This window comes from Sus scrofa, chromosome 15, assembly GCF_000003025.6.
Source record: "Sus scrofa isolate TJ Tabasco breed Duroc chromosome 15, Sscrofa11.1, whole genome shotgun sequence".
Classification (NCBI taxonomy): domain Eukaryota; kingdom Metazoa; phylum Chordata; class Mammalia; order Artiodactyla; family Suidae; genus Sus; species Sus scrofa.
In genome coordinates, this window is record NC_010457.5 from 90117670 (window position 1) to 90144655 (window position 26986).

A 26986-nucleotide genomic window follows, 5' to 3' on the forward strand; every position below is an offset into this window, starting at 1 on the left:
GTGTGTGTGTGTGGTGGGGGGGATGGGGGGGTGTTGGAGCCAGTGGGGCTAAAGCCAGATTTAGGCCCTTCGGGGACTTCTCCGGGCACATGTTGGCAGCTGGTTTTTGAAAAGTGGTGGGACTAAAGCCAGAGGGGCTGAAGCCAGAGAAACACTGATCAGGCCTTTTTCCAGGGTGCACTGGCTGCAGCTGCCTTGAAGCCAGAGGCAGGGGTGGGGTGGGGCTTCTCCTAGGGCCTCCAGAGCTGCCACCTTGGTGGTGTGGGGTGGAGTTGGAGCGGATCCTGGGAAGGGCTGAGGGTGTGCTGGGGCAATCTTGGCTAAAGCACCAGGTGCTTTTCAATCTGCTGTCTCTGTGCTGGGATTCACAGGAAGTAAATTTGTGCATGTGCCCTTTAAGAGCAGAGACTCAGTTTCCCGCAACCTCCTATTCACCTATTAAGGGAATTCACCCTCACAGTTTGTGCTAAACTGCAGTGCTGGAGTTCCCGTCGTGGCGCAGTGGTTAACGAATCCGACTAGGAACCATGAGGTTGCGGGTTCGGTCCCTGCCCTTGCTCAGTGGGTTAACGATCCGGCGTTGCCGTGAGCTGTGGTGTAGGTTGCAGACGCGGCTTGGATCCCGAGTTGCTGTGGCTCTGGCATAGGCCGGTGGCTACAGCTCCGATTCAACCCCTAGCCTGGGAACCTCCATATGCCGCGGGAGCGGCCCAAGAAATAGCAACAACAACAACAAAAAGACAAAAAAAAAAAAAAAAAAAAAAAAAAAAAAAAAAAAAAAAAAAAAAAAAAATAAACTGCAGTGCTGTGGTGCCCCTTGTGGGGTTTGAACCTCTCACTGCTTAGAGAGGACTCCTGGCTTGTGATATCTGCTTCCTCTTTCAGGTCTTCTCCTGGGGCTGTGGGTCCTTACCAGATGCCTCTCTTCCCCTCCTGCCTGTCTTGGTGTGTTATTTATTTTATACCCTTAGTTATAGTAGAGCCATTCTGCAAATCTTTAGGTCACTCTGATGGAGAGTTTTTCTCTAGGTTGTAGTTTTTGCATGTCTGTGGGAACATGTGGGCTCTGAGTTTTCCTACTACACCGTCTTGATCTTGCCTATCACCACACTAGTGATATTATTCTGACTAGTCAGCTAACCTAAAGGAGAACCATTAATAGATAATGACTAATTCAATTGCATGTACCAACATGCTCTTTTCTAAAGTCTTCCATTGTTTATCTTTCTTTAAACTATGAATGATCAAAATATTTCTGCAAACCTCTGAAATCAACTTTTAAATTATTTTCACAACTTTTTGTAATGTGGTTTTAGATTATTGTTTTTTTCTTCATTAATTTACCAGACCATTATATTTCTCAAAGGTTTCTTCCAGTTATAGAAGAAATGAGTGATAGAACAAATGAGTCCTGGAGATATATTGTGTGGTGACTATAATTTTAAAAAACTTAATAATCTGGTTTAAGAAATGGAGATCACTATTTTTTTTTTCTTCTCTTGCTTTTTTTTTTTTTAATTATTTTTTGGCAGCTCCATGGCATATAGGGTTTCCAGGCCAGGGATGGAATCCAAGCCTGAGCTGCAGCCTTCTCTCTCTTATCAAGGACCTCTTACCTAATTTTTAAAATAAAAGAATTCATATAAATACATATTGGATTAAGCTAATTTCCTATTCACACAGAATCTCTTCTACCCTGGTAATGATTTCCCCGTTTCCTTTTGTAAAGTCTTAATGTGGATAAAATAGTATTTCATTTGAATATTAAAAATAACTTCAAACTAAACAAAAACATGATTAAAATTGGAGCTAAGCAAGCTTTCCAGATGCTCTCTTTGACACTTAGCAATAATGATGAGCTGAAAATACTACTAAATCATTTGCAAAGACTTGTTAAGTTTGAACATCCCAGTGAGATATTCATATTGAATACTGAATCACTAACAAAAGCAGCATGATTACTGAAAAAAAAAAAAAAGTATGCAGCTAGGTGTTCATTAAAACAGAAAGATACAAATAGCAAGATATACTCAAGGGAATTTTGCTGACTGTTTTCCTACCCAATACTAGTCAAAAAGCAGTTTTAATTCTGTGGCTAATCTTTCCCAGAAGGTTCTCAGGTCATTTAATTAAAATTTCCTTCCTAGGAGAAAGAAATGTGCTTGAAGTTCTTAACTCTCACACATAAACACCATGGAACTTGACTTGTACCTTCATTTTCTTCTGTGTCCAATTTTAAATTGTTCAGTAATCTCATTATGAAAAAGCAGGTAAATCTTAAATTTCATCTTCAGTTCAACTCCTTAGTAAACATCCTCTTCACAAAGTATATTTCTAGTTACTATACAACTTAATCTATGTGGACATTAAATCCCCCCTCTTTTTAGAATCTGTAATTCTCTATTCTTTAGGAATATAAAGAGGGTAGATTATAAATATGCATTGAGCTAATATAAAAATGCATTGAGTTAGTACTACTATGAGCACAAATGATTAGAATACTGAAGAACTATGGTTGCTTAACAACAGGACATTGTGCAATGCCATTTGCAATATCTTACTAATTTTCATAAGTTTTGTGTAGAATTTGGGTGTTTGAGGTAATAAAAATGACTGAATTGTCAAAACAAACCCACATGAAATAGATGTCTTACCTAGTATACATCACTAATAATAATTTCAGGAACACAAATACTCATATACAATAGATGAGACCAGGAGAGGTCAGGTGCTCCATACACAGCTTCCCAAGGTCCTCTATTTCCATGTCAGGATGCATCCATGTCCCAAATTTATGTATGAGGCCTAAGTAATATGTGCTTATGAAGTCACATGAATCAAGTCATTCAGGTCATGAAAAAGCTTCATGTTGTACTCAGATAGTAACAGGGCTTACCAGACGTTTTCCAGAGAGTTGTGCCTCTTAGATCAATAGATTACTGCTCTGTTCCCCTTAGCCAATACTAGATAATCAGATATATCCCACTGAAAGCATTCAGTAAATAAAAACTCTACTGCTAATAAATACTATGAGCTTGTTTGCCAAAAGGTCTGTCATTAGCATGAGTATAGGAAGATTGGACTGGGTCACAATTCCTTAATTCTGAAAACCTACCTCTTAGCCATTTTTTACCACATAGACAAAACATGATCCATCAATGGCAGTTTTAATTTTTTCTTTAAAAAATGTGATTTTGGTTTTTTGCTTACTAGTCTAGCTACTTAATATAGTACAAGGTAAAAGAAAAGCGATCCTTATAAAATACAGCAGAAACATCTAAATTCACTACTGCAACTGATGTTTGCTGTGAGTTTACATTTGGTATGCTTTATCAGACTAAGGAAGTTTTCCTTAATTCCTTTTTTGCTAAGTTTTATTAGCAATAGCTTGTAAATTTTATCCACACTTCATATTGCTGAAATGATTATTATTTATCTCAACTAGTTTCTAAATGTGTTGAGTTTTATTAATGTATTGCTTAATGTTAATTCTAATTTGAAATCCTATAATAACTAAAATTGTTTATGTTGTATTATTTTTAATATATGCTAGTACACATTTTTTAGAATATTTTCAGCTATGTTTATGCCTATGATTAGTTTGTAATTTTCCTCCCTTAAACTAATCTAGGCAGGCTTTAGGTTATAATTGGGAAATGTTCCCTCTTTTTCTGTACTCTGGAATAATTGTGCAAGATTGGAATTATTTGTTCCTTTGATAATTGGACTTTAAATATACATTTTATTAACTTATTTGTTTTATTTGTTGTGGTTTTTAATATTTCGTGTACCAATGAGCTTCTTTCATTTCATTTACCAATATATATCTAAGTTTCCTGCATACTTTTTAGTGACTTGCTGGCTATTTATTGCAAAATAATATTCTATTGTATGCATATAACACAGGTTTTTATCCATTCAGCTAGATAAGGTCATTTTTGTTGCTTCTAGTTTTGGGCAATTATGAATAAAGCTCTTACAAATGTTTGAATGCAGATTTTTAAGTGGGCCTATACCGCAACTGAATTTGTTAAATACTTACAAGGATGATTGCTAAAGTATAATGTAAGACTATGTTTAACTCTCTTAGAAACTGCAAACTGTACTCCAAAGTGGCAGTACAATTTTGCATTCCCATCAGCAATGAATAAGAGTTCCAATTCCTTTAGCTAAATATCAAGGAAAGCAATTGCTGGACCGTATGATAAAGTGTGTTTAGTTTTAAAATAAACCACCAAACTGCCTCCAAAGTGGCCATCCTGGGAGTTCCCACTGTGGCATACTGGGTTAAGAATGTGACTGCAGCAGCAGAGGTCACAACTGTGACTCCAGTTCATTCCCTTCCGTATGCCGCTGATATGGCCATTAAAAAAAAATGAGGAAAAAGAGTGACTATATTATTGTAAATTCCACCAGCAGTGAAGAACAGGTATTGTTGGTCTATATCCTCACCAATATTTGGTATTGTCAGTTTTTAATATTTTAGCATTTCTAAGTGGTGTGTAGAATTGTCTTACAGTTGTTTATTTTGCAAATACCTAATGAAAAATTATGTTGAGCCTAGTTTCATATGCTTCTATGTCATCTGTTTTAATCTTTTTTGGTGAGATGTGTTCTCAGATCTTTTGGCCATTTTTTAATTCAATTGTTTTCTTAATGTAGAAGATTAAGAATTCATTGACTATCATAAACCTCTTAAATATTGTATTATTTAATTTAATTTAAAAATCTATATTTAAACTAAAAAATACTTAACCCTATGCTATGCTATGGTTAATGAGCATTAGTAATTTACAGATAATAAAGAAGGGCAGAAAGCATTAGGAAGTCACCAAATTTTGCTTTGGGAATGCTTTTACAAAGAAATTGAATATGCGTTAATTATATCCTCACAATTTGCAAAATATGCAAAAAGAATATGAAACTACACTAATAGTGGATAACGCAGTGATGAATAGTGAAGAACTTCTGTGTTTTTACTCTCTTCCAGTCAAATAGTTCTTTGGTTTAAAGATTTTAAAGGCATAAAAGTGTATCTGTTATTTCTAAAATTTCTTTTTTGTAGGTTAGATAAAAATAAAAATAGAATTCCTATTTGTGTTTCTTGCTAAATCCAAGCAAGGAGTTTGTGAATGGATTATTTATTTTCAAAAATATGGTGTTTCTCATAAGTATCCTAACACAGATGGACAGGTTCTGGGGGATTGAAATGTGTGTGTGTGTGTGTGTGTGTGTGTGTGTGTGTGTTTAAAGAAGGGAATATTTTTTGGAACACTTTAGGTGAAGCTATGTTCTATGATTAAAAAGTAAAAAGAAATATATTTGTATGTTAAAACTTCTTTTACTTTAGTTCATTCTAAACCACATTGAGAAAAATAACTTCAAAGGTGAATATATTTAAAACATAAATATTCTCTGATACTTATTACTTCTCATTTAATATTTCAATATTTTTGCATTTAGAGTGAATATGAAGAAATCATATAGTACATTGTTGATGAGAGTTAAGTGAAAGTATTGCCTAATGGGGGTTCAATGCATGCGTTGAGATTGTGATATTTTTACAGTACAGTTAAATTAGATTTTTCTTCAATAAAAGAAACCTAGATACATTGTCATAAGCTAAATTCAGTTATTTTTACTTATACTTGCTATTTGACCTGTGTCTTAAAGCAGCAAAAATCTCAGTATGCTTGGATCATTTAAGAAATTTGGGGGAAGAATTGAGAAAAAGATACTTAAAAATAGAATGTGGGAAGAATTTTTACACAAGAGAAAAATGTCAAATGGGATGAGTGAAATATGAGTTCACTTTGATCAGATATCAGTTCTGATTCCTTGTGAATCTCTCATTTCTTTTCATTGCTGCTAATTAATCCTCCTAACTTTCCCCATATCTGCAATCTGTTTTGTTTATTCATATAAGGTGGAAAATATTACTTCCCTCCTCTTTAGAGGAAAAAAAAAAACATGTTTCACATCATTAGATGTATTTAGGTCCAGTGCACACTTTGAGAGTTATGTGTAGGAATGCTGTAAATCAATGGCTTATTTTAATTCCTGGATTAAAAAGTATGTGAAGTGGGGTGAGGAGGCTAGCTGGTCTAAGCCATTCAGGGTATACTTCAAGTGTAGGGTCTGGGGTAAATCTCATCAAAACCTCAGATCTTTCATACAATTTTGCAGGGAAAGAGTTGATGCCAGATAGTTATTCAGAAATATTCACCCCAACATCAACTATTTTCCCCTCTCTGTTTTTAATAATCCAATTACTTGCCGTATCCTCAAATCATGGATTTGAGTCTTCAAAAATAAGAGGCCAAATGAAAATAAATGTTTAACATGGGGGGAATAAATAAATGTTTACAGGGGTAAAATTCATGAAGGATAAAAAGCATGGAACCAAAAAAGGGTGGGAAAGCCTTCCAGACTGTGATACAGGTCTGGCACCTGTGAAAGAGAGGGGAACAAAAGGAAAAACGATCGGGTTAGAAGAATCCGGCAGATAGTCTGTTGTTCTTCAGATCTGTCAGCTCTTCCATGCAGGAGATTATGGTATCTTTGCTCTTACACTTTGCCTTTAACTATTTGTTAATGTCTCTCAGTTTGTCTTTATCCCTCTGTAGAATTTCAATATAACTTAGTTACAACTAGCAATGATGGTATCCTTGTAGGGATTATTCACTCTGTATCTTCAAAGACTTGAAGGATTGTAGTACCAAGGGCATTCCACTTAATTGGAAAGGAAACCTTTAGTAATTAAGCTCCTCTCACCTTGTGCTGTAAAGTATCTGTACTTCCCACACTAATTACCCACCAAGCAGCTATTGAACCAGTTAGAATACTGCATCTTACCATCTGTTTTCTAAGACCACTCTTGGCATAATTTGTGCATGTTTGGGTTTTCTGTGAAATTCCCTGTAAGACTGAATTGGACCATTGAGATATCTTTTGGAACAAATGACTAAAAGCAGAGGGAACCAAAGAAGGTAGGAAGAACCTCTAGGTCACAATGAAAATCTGAAACGTTTCAGTATACGGGAAAGGAAGAATAATTGGGTGAGTAGAGTTTAAGACTGGGGCAGAACATAATGAAAGCTTTGGCCAGGCTTATGTAGGAACTTTAAGTCAAATTTAGCTTTTGCAGAAATCCCCAGTCTTGCAGAAATGGGTCTGTGTTAGTACTGATGCCATGCTCAGTCCCAGACTTAAACAAGCTGATAGGAAGCAGAATCTTGGCATGAACATGGTGATCATCATTCATGACAAGCTGCTGGGCCTATGGATCAATTATGCTCTCCTCAGCAGGAAAAATGAATGGTGAATTTTCATGGCTATCACCCTGGGTGCTAATTCCTAAGGGTAGCAGTAGGTTGTTGTGCTATGAAAGCCTTTTGAGATTTATTAAACTATTAATGAATATTTTTGCACTAAATAATATTATTATAAACTCTAGAAAATTGTTCATACCCATGAATAATCATGGAAATAAAAGGTTTTCTTTCCCTTATTATTATTTTCTTTTTTATACTTTACTATAGACCTTTGTCTTGGAACTTATGTTATAATGGCATATTTTCAAATTAGAAATGATGTTTGAGGTAATTTATCCATGTGTATGTGCGTGCACAGTATTGTGTGACACTTTATCTTATTTTTCCATTTGTATACCTATATTGATTTATTAAGTATCTCCAAATTATATACACAGTTGGCTACCTTTTTCCCCAAAATGTACTTGAAGACAGTACTAGCATATGTCTCATACAAATTTGGTCAACTGGTCTCTGAAAGTGTGTTGTTCCATTTTGTTGTTCTAAGATTTGGCTGATTGTTTTACTTAGGGACTTCTTCATGACAGTTTAAATGAAAAATGCCTGTTTCGTCAGAGGTTTAGGGTTAAGTTGTACTTCTGAGTGTTTTTGTTCTTGTTTTTATCTTAAAGAAACCGTGGCATTTGTAAATGACCTGGTTTCCTTCGTCATTAGTAATGCTTTAAGTTAAAACCAATTTTATCCTGGAGTTCCCGTCGTGGCTCATTGGTTAACAGATCCGACTAGGAACCATGAGGTTGCGGGTTCGATCCCTGGCCTCACCCAGTGGGTTAAGGATCTGGCACTGCTGTGAGCTGTGGTATAGGTCGCAGATGCCACTCAGATCCTGTATTGCTGTGGCTCTGGCATAGGCTGGCGTCTATAGCTCCAATTAGACCCCTAGCCTGGGAACCTCCGTATGGAGCAGGTACAGCCCTGGAAAAACAAACAAACAAACAAACAAAAACCCAAAAACAAACAATTTTGTCTTAAGCTTATAGCGTAAACTACAATTCAATACAATTTTTTGTTATTGTTTTTCACTGTCATTTGTTGTAAAATTGCCATTTACTCTAACTAGGAATCTCAGCTAAGGAGTACGTAATTGCAGAGTCCAAAATTATTATACCATTATATCAGATAAAAAAGATGTCATAGTTGCCTCCCATTCAGTGAGCAGTATTCTTAGAAAATAAGTCAGAGGCCTTTCATTAGGATTTTTTTTTCAGGTTTATTGAAGTATTATTGACAAGCAAAAATTATGTACATTGGGGTTCTGCAACATGATTCTTAAAGGTATATAACATGATGATTAAATATAGGCATACATTGTAAAATGATCAACAAGTCAAGGTAATTATCACATCCATCATCTTACATAGTTATTTTTTGTGGTGAAAACATTTAACACCTACTCTGCTAGCAAACTTCGTAATACAGATAGTATTACGGTATTACTAACTATAGTCACAGTGCTGTACATTAGATCTTCAGAATATACCTAACCTACATAACTAAATGTGTCTACCCTTTGACCAACATCTCCCCATTTTCCCCACCCTGGGAACCAACATTTTACTCTTTGCTTTTATGAGCTAAACTTTTTTAGATTTCACATAAAAGTAAGATCATACATATTTTGTCTTTCTGTGTTTGACTTACTTCACCTAGCATAACATCCTCCAGGTTTATCCATACAGTTGCAAATGGCACTATCATCAGGAAAATGCAATTCAAAATGATAATGAGATTATCATCTTACACCTGAGAGGATAGCTAATATCAAAAAGACAATAGATGACAACTGTTGGCAAGTGTGTCGAATAATGGAACCCATCTACACTATTAGTGGAAAGGTAAATTGGTACAGCCATTATGGAAAAGAATTAGGAGATCTCTCAAAAATTAAAAATAGAACTACCATATGACCCAGCATTTCCCCTCCTGGGTATAAATACAAAGGAAATGAAATCAGTATTTTGAAGAGTACCTATACTCCACATTCACTGACGCATTATTCACAATATCCAAGATTTGGGAAAAAACCTAAGGGTCCACTGACAGATGAATGAACAAAGAAAATGTAGTCTATATACAACAGACTATTACCCTGCCATAACCAAGAGTAATCCTTGCCATTAGGAACTATTTTCTTCAGAGATGTCAGTTACTAGCAACAGCTTGGCCAAATTGCAATGCTGCAGCTGGTCAGTTTCCCTGCTATGAAGATCTATACTCTACTGTTTTATCAACTTCTATTTTTCATTTTGTCGGGGTTGGGGGGCCCACATCTGAAGCATATGGAAATTCTCAGGCTAGGGGTTGAATCAGAACTATAGCTACGGCCTACACCACAACCACAGCATCACTGGATCCAAGCCGTGTCTCCGACCTACAACACAGCTCATAGCAACGCCACTGATCCTTAACCTAGGGATCCAACCCATATCCTCAGGGATACTAGTTGGATTCTTAACCCACTGAGCCACAATGGGAACTCCAACTCCTATTTTTCTTATTCTCTACTATACCCTGGCAGCAACCCATATGTCTAATTTGATGCTCGTTAAATACAGATTACTAGATATTCATGTTTATAAGCATAAGGTTACTACACATACAGTATAAAAGTTTGTAATATTTCAGTGCTCTTACTCTATCCCAGAAATTCTGCTATTTTGAATGGTGTAGTTCATTTAATATTTACAACAACTATATCAAGTATATATAATTATTATGGCCAACTTACAAATAAGGAAACTGGTTAAACAGCTAAAAAGTGGTAGAATGGGGGGTTTGACAAAAGTCTTTCAGAATCCAGTCCTATACTGTCAACCATTGTCCAATTACATAATTTAGTGCTGTATATATTAGCTAACATGTTAACTTTTTTTTTTGTCATGGCTTGGCATTTGAAAGTTAATAAGCATTGAGGTTCACAAGCATGATTACAGCATTACATTTTCCAAAGGTTTAAAATCTACTTATTTTAGTCAAGGAGGAAAGTCTTTATTAGCTTAGAAAAAGTTCAAATCTTGTAATCATTTATAACCTTGTCTAAAAAGAATGAAAAAATTAAATCCTGGGTTTCTTATTAATCTATCATTAATAATTTCGATTAAGTTAAGACATAGTCTTGGCACTATTTTTAGGCAAGGACTGATGGAGAACTTGTTTGTAGTTTTAGTTCATTAGTATTCTTTGAAATTTAGAAATGGACTCCATCTATCCTTACCAGGTTTTAAAGTAGAGCATTTTTATTTTTAAAGGTAATAAAGACAGTGCTATATAGGGATCATTAAATTCTGCTTATATAGTATCTTCCTCTTTATTTTTATTATATGTTAAATGTTTTCTTCTAACCATTTAAATTTGTAAGTTTGTTTTTTTTTTTTTTTTGTCTTTTTGCTATTTCTTTGGGCCGCTCCCGCGGCATATGGAGGTTCCCAGGCTAGGGGTCGAATCGGAGCTGTAGCTGCCGGCCTACGCCAGAGCCACAGCAACGCAGGATCCGAGCCGCGTCTGTGACCTACACCACAGCTCAGGGCAACGCCGGATCGTTAACCCACTGAGCAAGGGCAGGGACCGAACCCACAACCTCATGGTTCCTAGTCGGATTCGTTAACCACTGCGCCACGACGGGAACTCCAAAATTTGTAAGTTATTTTTAAAATGTAAAACAGGTTTTAATAGAACAAGTAATTATAATATATAGAATGGTCCAGGATTATCATGTCCTTATCTCTTCAGCTCATTCCCAGACTCAAGAGGTAACTAAATTTAGCCATTTTAAAAGTTCTTATTAAAATTACATATTCAAGTATTATTTATGTATATATTTCTTTTATTGATTTTTTTTATGGCCACACTCGTGGCATCTGGAAGTTCCTGGGCCATGGATCAAATTCTCAGTGCCAGATCCTTAAACCCACTGTACCAGGCTGGGGATCAAACCCTCACCTCCACAGCAATCCTAACTGCTGCAGTTGGATTCTTAGCCCACTGCGATATGGCAGGAACTCCTTTTATTGACTGATTAATTTTAGACTGATCTCTGATATAGTATTTTGGAAGATGAAGGCTTAGTATTTTTATCTCCTACTCACATAAGATTTTCATTAAATATACTGTTATCCACATGGTACCTAACAGTTTTCTTTCCTTTCTTTCCTTCTTTCTCTTCTTTCTTTCTTCCTTTCTTCCTTCTTTCCTTCATTCCTTCTCTCCTTCTTTCTCTCTCTCTCTCTCTCTTTTTTTTTTTTTTTTTTTTTTTTTTTTTATGGCCACACCTATGGCATATGAAAGTTCCCAGGCTAGGGGTTGAAACAGAGCTGCAGCTACTGGCCTATGCCACATCCACAGCAACTACAGATCCAAGCTGTGTCTATGACATATGTCACAGCTTGCAGCAACACCAGATCCTTAACCCACTGAGCGAGGCCAGGGATTGAACCTCCATCCTCAGGGATGCTATGCCAGGTTCTTAACCCGCTGAGCCACAATGGGAATTTCATAGTTTTCCTATAATTTTAAATGTTTTCTTCCTTATTTATTTCTTTTTTTTTTTTTTTTCGTCTTTTTGCCTTTTTCTAGAGCCACACCTGCAGCATATGGAGGTTCCCAAGCTAGGGGTCTAATCGGAGCTGTAGCCACCAGCCTACGCCACAGCCACAGCAACGCGGTATCCGAGCTGCGTCTGCGAACTACACCACAGCTCACGGCAATGCCGGGTCCCTAACCCACTGAGCAAGGGCAGGGATCAAACCTGCAACCTCATGGTTCCTAGTCGGATTCGTTAACCACTGCGCCACAACGGGAACTCCCTTATTTATTTCTTGATTCATCAGCATTAGTCATGATATATTGACTCATTGATATAAAAGATAAAGAATTTAATCTGACATGGAGGGAATAAATAAGGTCTTACTGTATAGCACAGACGGAAAACTATATTCGAAGTCCTATAATAAACCATAATGGAAAAGAATATTAAAATGAGTGTAAACATTATATATAACTGAATCACTTTGCTATACAGCAGAAAATAACACAACTATACTTCAATAAACAACAACAAAAAGATTTGCAACAATTCAGCCACCGCAGACATCTCCATGCTACATCTAATTTGTTTTCCATCTCTATAATTTTGTCATTTCAAAAATGTCATAAAATAAAATCATACAGTAGGTGACCCTTCAAGACTGCCTTTTTACACTCAGCGTAATGACCTTGAGATTTTGAGAACAGTTTGGCTGTTTCCCAATGTTGGCTGTCATAGATAAAGCTGCTATGAACAAAAAATAAAAAATAAATAAATAAGGGAACGTTGCCCGGATTTTAACTTTTTCCTTACTTCAGAATTCTGATAAGTTCAACAATTTGAAACTGTTAAAAGAATATGGTTAAATTTATTCTTGTCCTATAACTGTAATTAATTCTTTGATATACTTTTATTATGTTGACTCATTTTATGTCCAAAACCAATATACATGCTTATGATTAAGTCAGTATTTTTTATAGAAACAAGCCTTACTGAACATATAAAGAAGGGTACATAATCCTTAGTTACTAAATCCTGCTGCTTGAAAGAGACTATCCCTAGCATTAAGATTCAGAGGGCTCCTTTTAAATTCTGGTGAGCTTTCTTTGATTCTTTTTTACAATATTCATTTGCTGCTGATTCTTATATTTCATGTTATCCTTTCTTATGTATTTCTTTTTCTTTTACTGTGGTTTATCCTGACAAAAGATATTTATGATAATCAGATAACAATTTTTTTTGTTTTTTGCTCTGGCATGTTTTGTTTTGTTTTTAAATTTTATGGCTGCACCCATGGCATACAGAGGTTCCTGGACCAGGGATTAAATCCGAGCCACAGATGTGAACTATGCCACAGCTGCAGCAACACCAGATCCTTTTACTACTGTGCCTGGCCAGGGATTGAACCTGCACCTTCTTAGCAGGTTCTAAGCTACTTCAGTAGGATTCTAAACCCCTTGAGTCATGGCGGGAATTCCTTGCTCTGGCTTAAAATGTTTTCTTTCTCTCAACATTTGCTTAAGTATATAAGATTCTGGATTCAAAAATTTTCCCTCAGAGATTTAAATTAGTAGCGTTTTTTCAGTCCTCTGTCATTCAGTGTTACTGATTATCTCAATTTCAGTCTCATTTCTCTGTAGGTAATGTGTCATTATTTTTCCTCTGGAAGGACTAGGATGACCAGTACAGAGAATGGAATCTATAAATTTGTTTCCAGTGAATCTCTTTCTTGAACTGAATGCACATCCTGAGCTTTGTGTTTATTGGCAAAGGGTGTTTATAGGCATCTAGGGTGATTTTATGTTGAATGTCTAGCTAGAGGAGATAGGTTCCTCTTTCATTGCTGAAGTAGGTCTTTATTTTGCTGGACGAAACCCTGGTCTAGCTATTCAGAGTCCAGTTATTAAATTAGTCTAATAATTACATTTAGGCCCACTCATCACTTCTGCATTTGTCCACCCAATTTGCAGATTCTCAGAATTGCCCTTTGGAATCACCACAATTGCTTCATTGTTCTGAGCTGCCTTATTCCTTATCTGTATTTCCTGTGAATCTAATCCAATTGGCTTTATAATCTGGATTTCTTCAAACATCAGGGCCACTTCCGTCTCATTTTCTATGTTTGGAGGAAATTTATAATTTTTTTCTTAATTATGTTTTGTCATCTTATTTGATCACTGGAAAGAAAAGGAAGGAAAATATTTGGTGGATTAGACATTTTTAACTTACTTGAAATGGCTGGTTTCCCTTAAGAGCATTATAAAATTATATATATATATGGGTTGTTGCCCCAACTTTGTGTAATGATAGAATACAATCCAAGATTTTACCAGAGTATTTGATACTTTTTGTCTTGGGGTTCTCCTGTGGCTTAGTGGGTTAAGGATCCAGCTTTGTGACTGCAGTGGCTCAGGTTCAATCCCTGGCCTGGGAACATCTTCGTGCCATGCGGGCCATGCAGGTGCTGCTGAAAAAAAAAAGAAGAAGAAAAGAAAGAAATGAGACTTTGTATCTTTAAAACTAATACATTCCTTTTCAATCTCTACTTTATTCCTATGATAGGTAAGATTCTCTAATATATATAGACTTTTAAGATTCCTAGCCCCTTAAGACACACATCTTCTTGTTAGTCAGTCAGGCCTTAATCCCTGTTCTACAGTGAAATGATTTTGCAGATGCAATTAGGATCCCAAATTAGTTGACTTTAAGGTGATCTCATTAGGCTTAATCTAATCCCATAAGTCCTTTAAAAGCAGTTTTCTTTGCCTTGTTTAATAAGTCACAGATGCAAACAATAAGCTGAATTTGGCATGTGCAAAATTCTCAGATACTGGCTTTGAACGTGTAGGGAGCTCTATGGCAAGAAATGCAGCAGCCTCTAGTAGCTCAGAGTTCTCTGGGGACAGCCAGAAAGTTTATTTCTTTATAACATACTAAGTTATAAGTCATCTGTAATTACGTATATAAAATACTTTTGAAAGAGAGGGGGAAAAAGTGTATATCTATCTATCTATCTACCTAGTCTTTTTAGGGCTGCGCTCACGGAACATAGGGGTTCCCAGGCTAGGGGTAGAATTGTAGCTGCAGCTGCCAACCTATACCAGAGCCACAGCAACGCCTGATCATTAACCCACTGAGCAAGGCCAGGGATCAAACCTGCGTCCTCATGAATACTAGTCAGATTCCTTTCTACTGAGCCACAACAGGAACTCCTATGTCTATATGTTTTATTGTATTTTTCACAGACTTTGACTACTGTTGTCCCTACATATTACTTTCCCAATATGTATGCCAACAAGATGATTAAAATATTAACCAACCTACAATTTTTCCATCCATGTTGTTAAAAATCATGTATATAAAAATTCACCAAATTAATTTTATCCTTTGGTATTGGATATATTGATTTACTTGTGCATGTTATACAGCTCGGAAGTATTTGGAACCAACTAGTTATTTATTAGGCCATAAATATGAATGTATCATGGGAAGATCCATACAAAGGTACTTTTTGATTCAGTTTTAAAGTGTATCTAATTTTATATGTCAAATTTAAATTTAAAAATCTCTTCTCAAAGTAAAACATGCTAGTAAGAAAAAAATGGGAAAATATCATGTAATGAAAAAAATACAATTCTTCAGATTTAACTTATGAATAGAAATATCATTAGTGTTTGTGTGTTTCTGGAATTTTTAGTCTATTTCTATAAATGTAGATACATTTAATTATATTGTAAAGTTATTAGCATGCTATTTTTAAAATTAGCATTATAGTACAACAACATCCCATATTTTAAACTCAGAATTACTAGTAGTAGCTGCATTGTATTTCCTTATAATATTGAGTCACAATTCTTAACTATTTTTCACGTTTATACACTCAAGTTGATATATTTTTTTAAAAATAAAAGTATCAATATTTCTTAGTCTCAAGTTTCCATTGCTTTCCCTTTACTACCAAAGATCTTAGTGAGATTTTTGTTAGCAAATTTTCAAAACCTCCTATTTTATGAGGAAGTTAATCACTGCTATCCTGTGCCAATCCAATTTTACAAGCATTCATGAGCACTTACAATGCATGAGACACTTCTGATCCAGCACTTAAGAAAATGAACTGAATGGTCAGGAAATCAGTTTTAGACATAACACATACAGATTGCAAAGACTTTTATATTAGAACTAAAATGAGTTTTTGTCCACAAAGAGAAACTTGAGTTAATGGAATCTAAAGAATGAGAGGCCTTGGGGAAAGATAGTGTTCAGATCTGATATGCCATTAAGAGATTAGATGCTTTTAAAGCTGCCAAAAGAAAAGTCCAAATGATACACATTCATGATAGTAATGGGAAAAGAAATTTAAAAAAGAATCTTCCACAGGTTCACTCAGCATAATGCCACTGATTAAATAATGACTAGAAGGAAATTACACATTGAAGTGTGATGCCATTCACTTAATATCTTAACCTTCCCTGAAGAAATATATTTGCTAACATTCTAATAGAACCCAGTGCATAGTGTCTTCCAAGAGAGTTAAATAGATTCAGGAAATAGAGATGGTGATAGAGCTGTAATTCTTTAAAGAAACTCTATGTAAGATAGAAAGCACACTTAGATTTTTCAAAAACCATTGAAAATAATTCTTAATGGAAACAACTCTTGGGAATTTAAAGGAAATTTTAAGCCTGTGGAAACAGTAATATTGGGTAATATAGTAACTTTCTAAGATATATGAAAATACGAACAGAAGTATTAGAACAATGCAAAGGAGTAATGGATTTACTTGTATTAGGGAAAACATTTAACAAGATCATCATTACTTTTGCTCTGAAATATACATTTATTTAGTTATCAACTATTATTTTCTCCTTCACCCAAAAATTGTTGCTGAGATTCAATTTGGTGGGCATCAGTGCACAAAAGCCGTTTCAGCAACACAGCATTAATCTTAGAATGTAAAAACTAGAAGGAACTTTAGATATCATCAGCATCGTCATCTGAGGAAACAAAGATCCAAGAATATGAATTCATTATCCACTCACACATCTAGTAAGTGGATATATAAGCTAAGATTACATTCATCTGCAAGTTAAAAAGTTAAATTTTAATTTTTTTCCAAACTACATAGGTAATCAATCCTAAGATGATGCAGTAATTCAATGATGCTATCTTTTTATTTTATTTATTTATTTATTTTTTGCCTTTTTAGGGCCGCAGGTGTGACATATGGAAGTTCCCAGGCTAGGGGTCAAATCAGAGCTGTAGCTGCTGGCCTACGCTACAGCCATAGCAATGTAGGAGCTGCATCTGCAACCTACATCACAGCTCAAGGCAATGCCATATCCTTAACCCACTAAGCGGGGTCAGGAATCAAACCCAGAGCCTCACAAATACTAGTTGGGTTCATAACTCACTAAAACACAAGATGATCTCTGCTATCATTAGCGTCTAGATATTCTCTGCCTTACTAATAGCCTTGCAATTGAAAGATGGTTGCTCCCCATCTAATACTCACAATTACACATGGATAAGAAGTGAAAAACATGGATTTAAAAAACAATTTTTTTCTTTAATGAGACTATTTATTTATTTATTTATTTATTTCCTCAGAGACACCTATTTACAATTTAGTTAGTGAGGCCTGTGTCATATCCAGTCTTTTCTCAGGGAGGTGGAGATTTTTATTATTTTAATTGAATATCCTTCTGCCCACCTCAAAATTGGAATTCTGTTAATGAATTTGAAGAATGAAATTGATAATGTGAAGGCATTTTTCTTTGTTCACCACAAACATCATAACTAGATACTCATCCTCTGGTGGAAACATGTTAATCACTGTTCTCCAGATAATATGATATATTACATTTGTTTATTTGTCTATCAGTCCATATGTCTATCTATCTGTTGACCTATCCTGAAGAACTGGCTCACATGCTGTGAGACATGACAAGTCCAAAATCTGTAGGGAAGGTTGCCAGGTTGGAAACCCAAGAAAGAGTTGATGTTGCAATCTCATCTAAAGTGGGTCTGGGGACGTACATCTTTCTTACATCTTTCTTACTGGGGGACTTATCTCTTATGGGCTTCAACAGATTGAATAAGACCCACCACATTATGGAAACTAATCTTCTTTACTAGGATTTAAGGAGTAAATCTGATTACTCATCTAATTTAATGTTAATCTCACCTAAAAAATATTTTAGATGAGATTAACAAAAAAGATTTTTAGATGAGATTAGCATCTAAATGTACCTATTTAAATATTAATTTCATCTAAAAAATTCCTTCACAGTTACATCTAGTCTGGCATTTGACCAAATATCTGGGTTTTTGGCCTAGCCAGGCTAACACATAGAGTTAACCATCACAAGTCTACCCCCTGTCAATTTGGCACCCACAGACTCTCCTTAAACTGTACATTATCTCTAAATACAAACACCAGGTAATGTGCTTCCTAAGATGAGACAACTATCCTATATGCAACTGACAATGAATTCTCTTGTTCCCCAGAAGATAATGCAGAGTTTTGAGCTGATGTTCACTCTTCTCCTTGGTATCCTGTCACTTTAACTAGTATGATGTGAATTCAGTATATCTTATGTTATGGAATAAGAGATTAAAGGAGGAAAGAAAATAAATATATATTTTTTTCATAATAAAATGAAGAGGAAATACCCATGACAGCCCTCTTTTCCATAACTGGTCATGGGGATGTGGTAATAGTTGGTATTTATAACTGCTTTATTCCACTACCCATTCCTTTTGCCCTCAGCAAGCACTTTAGCTGGACATGGTTCTTTCCATGGTGGAGTGACACAAACCTTCATTCCCAAGTGGTCTGGGCCATTAGTAGTACTGCCAGAATTGGGTTGTTGTAGTTTCCATTAATTTTAATCACAGGGCACAATAACTCTAAGAGACACCAAAAGGGATCTCCTATATTCCAGACATAGCCTTCCTCACCTCCACTATGGCGAGCAGTTAATTGTCTCCTTGATAATCAGGATCAGTCATCTCATGCAGTACAGAGGCTGCCTTCTTTGCCTGTTGATTCAGTGGCATAAGAAACCCAAAGAAACAAGGTAGCAGCTTTAACTTCCAGGTGTAGGGTATTGCCACCAAGGTAGAGATAGAACTGAGTCTTCAAAAGGCCATTCTACCATTCTGTTAAAGCAGCTACCTCCGTTTGGTGGGGAGCATGGTAATACCAGTGAAGTCATGAGCATGGACCCATTATCATACTTTATTTGCTGTGAAGTGAGTTCCTTGATCAGAACAGTGATCAAAACTGGGGCGGGGGGAATTCATGATGGTATAAATAACACTCTGTAAGTCTATAGATTGTAGTTTTGACAGAAGTGCTGCATGGAGGGACAGTAAGTCCACATCTAGAGTAAACATATTGCAGGAAGGACAAAATACTGACCCTTCTTTGAAGGAAGCTGTCCAGTATAAGCAACCTATCACTAGGTAATGGCTGATCACCCCTGGGAACAGTGCTATACTGGTGACTCGGTGTTGATTTCTTTCTTTTTTTTTTCTCTTTTTTTGTCTTTTTGCCCTTTTTAGGGCTGCTCCCATGGCATATGGAGGTTCCCAGGCTAGGGGTCTAATCGGAGCTGTAGCCACTGGCCTACACCAGAGCCACAGCAAGGCAGGATCCGAGCCGCGCCACGTCTGCGACCTACACCACAGCTCATGGCAACACCGCATCCTTAACCCACTGAGCAAGGCCAGGGATCGAACCCACAACCTCATGGTTCCTAGTTGGATTCATTAACCACTGCTCCATGATGGGAACTCCCTAGGTGTTGATTTCTATTGCTTGAAAGTTGGGCACTCAGAGAGTGTCCTGGCCACAGCCAGTAGGAAGCTAGGGCTCTCAGTCCTACAACCGCAAGTTAATGAACTCTAACAACAACCTTAAGGAGACTGTAAGTTGATTTTTTTCCCAAGACAAGCCCCTAGAAAATAAAACATCTTGGCCAACACCTTGATTGAGTGAGGAACAAGCACACTGACTTATGCTTGTTGTGTGATAATAAATGTGAGATGTGAGATAGTAAATGTGTGCTGTTTAAAGCTGTTAAGGTTATGGCAATTTGTTAAACATAAAATAATCCTAATAGAAAACCTTCCCTAATCACTCTGTTTGAAATTGTTCTCCCTCCCTTTACCACATGCACCCTCAGCTTAAATTCATTTCATCCACAGCACTTTTCACTATGATACTATGCAAAATGTTTTAATATCTGTCTCTCTCAACTATGATGAAAATTTCATGAAACAGAGCTTTTTTCCTCTGTGACAGATATATCACCTGTGCTTTGAATACCAGCTGACAGGTAATGGACACTCAAAGAGTATTTGCTGAAAGATAAATGAGTATCTGCATCGCATCCCAATCAGTCTGATCTTAAGAGTTAGCTTAAATAACAGCAAAGTAAATACAGAAGATAAATCACAGGAAACATTCCCAGAAAAACTGACTCCAATCTGGTTCTATCACTTGCATGCAACTCTGAATAAGTCTCTAAAACTTGCTTAGCTCCAGTTTTGTCATCACTAAATATGGATAGTAACGCTAGCCATGTTCGCTCATGTGTTTATTTTTAGGATCAAAGTAATGTTGCATAATAAATTTTAAGGAATAATATTAATTACAAGGAAGAAATATATGTGGCTAATATGTATGTAAAATATTTCAGCTTCATAGTAAAGAAATGAATTATAGGCTTAACATTAATGATATATCACTTATTGACTGTCAATTAAATTTAGAATGATGCTACTCAACATTGATAAGGTATTTATTCTCACATACTGTTTGGAAGAGTGCAAAAATAGTATAAATTTATAAATAGCAGTTTGGAAAAACCTCAAAAAAGTGCATATTTATCTTTTATTCTAGTAATTCTGCTTTTAGGAACCTATCTTTTGGATATAATCAGACTGATGTATAAAATACAGATGGAAAATATTCATGAAAGTTTGGTTTGCACTTGTAAAACTAAGTAATTTACCTAAGTGTTTAAACACAAACTGATGAATTATTTTTAAATCTCTCTCTCGCTCTTTCTCACATTGAATAAACCTTTGCCAGTCTCTGAACACCATCACAAACCTAAGGCCACAATTATTCTACCTTTCCCAACCATCCAACTCCATGGATTTTCCTGAGTCCATCTCTGAGGATTAATGACCCATGTTGCTCTTGTGACATTCTGTTTTCCTCTAGACTAAAATAAATAAATCAGTGGGAAAGTAGCATAGACCCTCTGAGATGATATCATAACCAAAGAATATTGATTCTTAGTTTTTTCATCCTTTGTTGCATATTTTCAAAGCATATATTGAATTACATGTGAGTGTACATTATAATGTGTTTTGCAATGCAGTAGCTAGACCACATCCTCCCACAAATTCCTTTTAACATACTTTTAATTTGCTAATTCCATTTCTGTCTTGATATTTATCACTAAAAATGTCTTTTGAGTGATTCTCAATAAATTGTTGAGGAAACTTTTGAAATAGCATTGATGTTTCCATGGGCCTCACAGATATTATCTAGTATATTCATTTGTGTGGATCCTAAATTTTCTTTCCATTTGGCATTCTCAAAAGAATGTACTTGGTTTCTATTATTTATCTTTTAAAATTACTGGATATAGGAGTCCTGTTGTGGCTCAGCAGGTTAAGAACCCAACATAGTTTCCGTGAGGATACCTGTTCGATCCCTAGTCTTACTCAGTGGGTTAAGGATCTGACTGCCACAAGCTGTGATGTAGGTTGCAGATGTGTCTTGGATTTGGTCTTGCTGTGGCTGTGGTATAGGCCAGCAGCTGCAGCTCTGATTTAGCCCAGGAAACTCCATATGCCACAGGTACAGGAAAAAAGAAAAAAGATAACTAGATAAAATATATGATTTAGTACTTTATTTTGCTGCAGGAAAATGCAAGAAAGATTATAAAGACTGATCAATTCTATCCTAAAATTAAGCAAAGTATCTGGCCAGGCCTATAAGTTCTGTAACTAAACAGTCCCTAAATATTAATCATATTATTTACCTTGTTATCAGAAAGTCTGTCACTGAGATAAGAAAATTTTGTGTACATAGAAGGAGATTGAGATCAGTAGGAACACTTGAATGTATTTGGTGCTCCCTGACAACCTCTACAAGACTAAAACATTTACATTCTAAATGTACACAGTTCTTTAAATCAGCACCTGGGGGCTGATTCCAGCCATGTCAGTCACTCAGTTTATCACAGATAACACAACAGTACTGGCATTTGGTCATCAACAGACCCCTTGTTACTTAACTACAATGTTAGTAGGAGTGGATTTAGTAAAATCAGAATGGTTTAATTTGAAATACTAAATAGCGAAATTATGGGCATTTCATTTATAAAAGAAACTTTGCTTTTTGCTAAAAGCATTGTATGTATGTATGTATGTATGTATGTATCTTGGCCATGCCTGTGGCATGTGGAAGTTCCCAAGCCAGAGATTGAACCTGTACCACAGCAATTACACAAGCCACTACAGTGACATTAGATCCTTAACCCACTGAGCCACAAGGGAACTCCAGAAGCATTGTATTTTTAATTGGATTATATGTGCATATTTATATAATTAACTTTTATTCTAAACATTTTATTTAAAATATCCATCTATTATTCTTATTTGTTGTCTCCAGCTTCCCAAAAGATCTAGTAGGAAAAATTAATCTACTTGCTAAAATATCATATTTATAAATAGATTTTTTAAAAAATATTTGAGCATTAGTTCTTTTATTGGTATTGCAACTTTCTTGCTTCATTTCATTTAGCACTTTGATTCTTCTAAGTGTTTACTTTAGAGAACTTATCTTCTAGTTTCTTTGAAACTCTCTGTCAGCATCCTCTTCCTAACCCAAATCCTCTCTTGATTGAATGTCTCTTTGTTACAATGGCAGGAGGTATTTCTCAGAACAGCAATGCATATCCTTTAGGTAATTCAATTATGCACATCCAATTAGTCACTAATTCTACTTTTTCTTTCCACTGCAACTCCCTTAGAGAAGGCTGTTAAAGTTTCTTACCTGGTTCATTGTAATATTCTATTGATTGGTTGCTTTGTCTTTAATCTTGTCCCATGGCAAAATTTCATGATACTGATGCCAAAAGAATCTTAAAATGAAAACCTCATTGTGGCATTTCATTCCTTAAAGTCCTTCAGTGTCACATTTAATCATATGATAGGCTCCCCCATGATTTGTTTGGACACTGTAATTCTCATTACTCCCACACATACACTCTCCTCTAGCCCTACTTCTTTACATGCATTTTTAAAGAATATACATGCTCAGATTTCTATGATTATATAAAAGTATTTTATTTTCCCACTTCCAACATTCAGCGCTTCCTGTTCATACTCTTTATATCCTTCAAGACCAGATCAAATGTTATTTTTCCCAAGTGGCCTTCCTGGGGATTTAGTCACACCCCTGTTCTGTCCTCATATGACACAGTAAGAATATTTCAGTCACTGATTGCCGTTATCTCTTCTTGTGTGTCTTACCTCCTAGTTTCTGCAAAATGCTTGTAAACATAGACTCACAAACACTTTTCCACACATAGTCACAGACCCACAGACATACACAAGATAAAGTTACAAGCATTTTCTTTACTCTTTTTAAAATTTCACAGCCATTTAATAGAGTGACTGTTGCTGGTGTTCAATAGTTTTTTTTTTTGCTTTTTGGGGCTCCACTCACAGCTTATGAAAGTTCCCAGGCTAGGGGTCAAATCAGAGCTACAGCTGCTGGCCACAGCCACAGCCACAGCAACACAGGATCCAAGCCATGTCTGTGACCTATACCACAGGTCACGGCCAACACACAGCTCATGACCTACACATAGCAACACCTCCAGATCCCAGACCACTGAGTGAGGCCAAGGATCAAACCTGCGTCTTCATGGACACTAGTCAAATTTGTTTCTGCTGCACCACAACGGGAACTTCCCAATAAATTATTGAATGGGTCTTAATATGATTTCAATGATTAGGAGAAAAAGGTGCCCAAAACTATGAATATCTAAAATTTAGAATTAAAACCTTGTTGCCTGTTACACTCTAATTCTATATATTTTTCATAATCGATAAATAATGTAATATATATTATAAAAGTGTAGCTACTTTTAATTGTTACATCAATGTAATGATATATATCAAAGTTTTACTTTCTATGAAATACTAGTACAATTTAGATATTTATGACATGGCTTTTCTTTTTTCTGAATTCAACCCAAAATAAACTCCTACACAAACATGTCAGTTCAATGATCTCAAAATACCTTTGTATTATTTTAAAATAATTGTTCTAGAGTAATCTCTTATATATGTTATACATATACATACTTTATATAAACCCCATTAATTAAAGTATTAGATATTATTTGAAGTTTAGGTTGTGGTCCTGTGTCAGAGAAATTGAGCTAATACAATCTAGGACAACCAAGAATCTAATATTATTTCATTAGCAGGACTAACTTTTTTAAAGCCAGAAAATTCCTAGTTTGGAGGATCTAAGTAATTCCCACATAAATCAACAAGTATTTTATTGAGTCAGTCTTTTATATATCAGGCATTGTTCTAAGACCTTGACATACATCAGTGTGTGTGTGTGTGTAAATATATATATATGGCATTTATTAAGACTTTGTTCAGCCACTTCATAAAAATGTGACTAGTATGTGTTTTATTATCTTAGAGTCCTAGTCTAAGACTGACATATCACAATTGCATAACAGCATGAGCTCCACAAGAAAAAAAAAAACAGTAATCATGTTTAATAACTATATACTGCCTCTGTGAAAGACTATAGTGAAAATATTTGGGGCATGGGACCACTTTGGTGTCTCTTAAATCATGCCACATGCATGGCTATTTATCAATTCTATTCAAATTGACATGCTCTTTCTCTGGCCTTGAGCCCAAAACCTGAGCTCCTTTAATACAGATGAAACATGCTCAATATAAAAAGAATTTCCATGAAAATACGATTAATTTTCTTCCCAGATCTTGAATTATTTGGGAAATATGCCTGATATTTGAAGGGAAGGATTATTTTAAATCACATTAGTAGAGGGCATTTGCCTTATGGATTAACATAATACATTTACTCTTCTTAGAAAATATGAAAAGAATCAGATACCTTGCTGGTATCGAGCACATCAAAATATGATGAAATTTATTATATATAACTGAAGTGTACAAGCTAATAGGGGTTTATTAGGAGTTCCCATTGTGGCCCAGCAGATATGAATCTGGCAAGTATCCATGAAGATGCAGATTCGACCCCTGGCCTCACTCAGTGGGTTAAAGATCCTGCGTTGCCATGAACTGTGGTGTAGATCACAGACGTGGATTGTATCTAGCATTGCTGTGGCTGTGACGTAGGCAAGTGGCTAGAGCTCCGATTCAACCCCTAGTCTGGGAACCTCCATATGCCACAGGTGTAGCCCTAAAGAAAAGAAAAAAAAAAAAAAAAAGACAAAAGGTAGGGCTTTATTAGGCAGAGAACCTTGGCAAACAATCAATAAGCAAAGATGAAAGTTTTCCATTCCAATTTACTAAGGCATAAGTATATCTTTTAAAGTAATGTAATAATATATTTTGGCAATTTTTACAAACCAAAAATGCAAGAAAATATTTTAGAAGTGAATTGTCACATTTGCTGTATTTTCCTGAGATGAGGTTAAAGATGATGTATTAGAAAATTCCAACAACAATATTAACTTTGACATTGCCATAGACCCAAATATTTTAATCATTTTCATATTTTTTAATAGAGGCTCAAAGAACTGAAACAAAGGGAATTTGCTCGAAATGTAGCATCTAAATCCAGGAAAGATGAAAGAAAACAGGAAAAGGCACTCCAACGCCTGCACAAGCTGGCTGAGCTAAGAAAGGAAACTGTATGGTGAGTGTGTGGTGAAATGTTAAGTTCTCCTAAAACATGACAAAACAACAAAAAAGAAAAAATAAAAGACCAAATAAAGGGCACAAATCTGTTTATTTTTGTACCTAGAATAAAACTCAAATTTTCATGGCTTTCTGTTGGTCGTAAAAAGTAAATTGAACTTGAATTTTATGCAAACACCTGTTTAATGCACATTTCAATAAAAAGCCAAATGGCTATAATTTGGTTTGTAAAAAAATAAATTTTACATTATTCTGCTATTTAAACTATCTTAGTTGAAAGCTATTCTGTTTCTTGGTGAAATTCATAACATTTTATTGTTAGGGCCTTTGTTATAAATGGAGGTGTAGGAGGTACTTATTTTTTTGATTGAAATGGAGAACTTTTATTTGAAATTATTTTTAAGAATACATATATGTGTGTGTATACACCGCATATATATGTGAAGATAGAGAAAAAGGAGATATATATATATATATATATATATATATATATATATATATATATAAAATATAGCAGAGAGAGAGCAGGAAGACCCTGTGTACTTCAGTGGCAGGTCGAAATTAATTTCACTGTGAATGAACTCTAACTGGAACTATTAAAAGTTCACAACTTTTATACTTTGACTTGCTTCTGACAGAGAGTGGCTACAGTGCTGTAAATCTGAAATCAACAATTCAGGCCAGGACAATGGTATGAAAATAAGACCACCCTTTAGAGTGCCCCTACCTCCATTAAATACACCTCTCTGGTTATTGTCTATATAACAAAGCTATTTTATACCAAATTTATTTTATACAGAATAGTGTCAGTGGATATTGATATATCAAAACATTTTATGAGATGTCAGATTTGGAAAAATTAAAATAAAATTTAAATATATCTGGACTTCTATAGTGACTGTTAACATCAAACATAACTGATTCAACTGTACCAACGAGACATTTTTATCCTGTGTGGTAGTAAATGAAAATAATAAAAGTTTATGTTTCAGAGAATCATAGGCCCTATGTAATTTAATGTCCTATAAATAGCATTTATAGATATAAATTCTCATATATTAAGAGAATTAGAGTTGATAATAAGATATGTACAAAAGAAGCAAACTTCAATTCTAAATTACTTTTCTTAGCCTACAGTATGTTTCACATAAAACACACACACACA

The 26986-nt window shown here is 35.4% G+C and overlaps 1 protein-coding gene across 3 annotated transcripts in view; it reads left to right on the plus strand.

The window, feature by feature from the left end:
- The window catches only part of ZNF804A (zinc finger protein 804A), a 307929-nt gene that overhangs the window by 275246 nt on the left and 5697 nt on the right, over positions 1–26986 (plus strand). For 2 of the 3 annotated variants that reach the window (XM_021075928.1, XM_021075930.1), the window contains one exon: positions 25689–25819. The exons of the other annotated variant lie outside the window; for it this stretch is intronic. In XM_021075928.1, coding sequence (XP_020931587.1) covers positions 25689–25819 — 131 coding nt within the window. The remainder of the gene's footprint in view (positions 1–25688; positions 25820–26986) is intronic. 3 annotated transcript variants of the gene reach the window in all.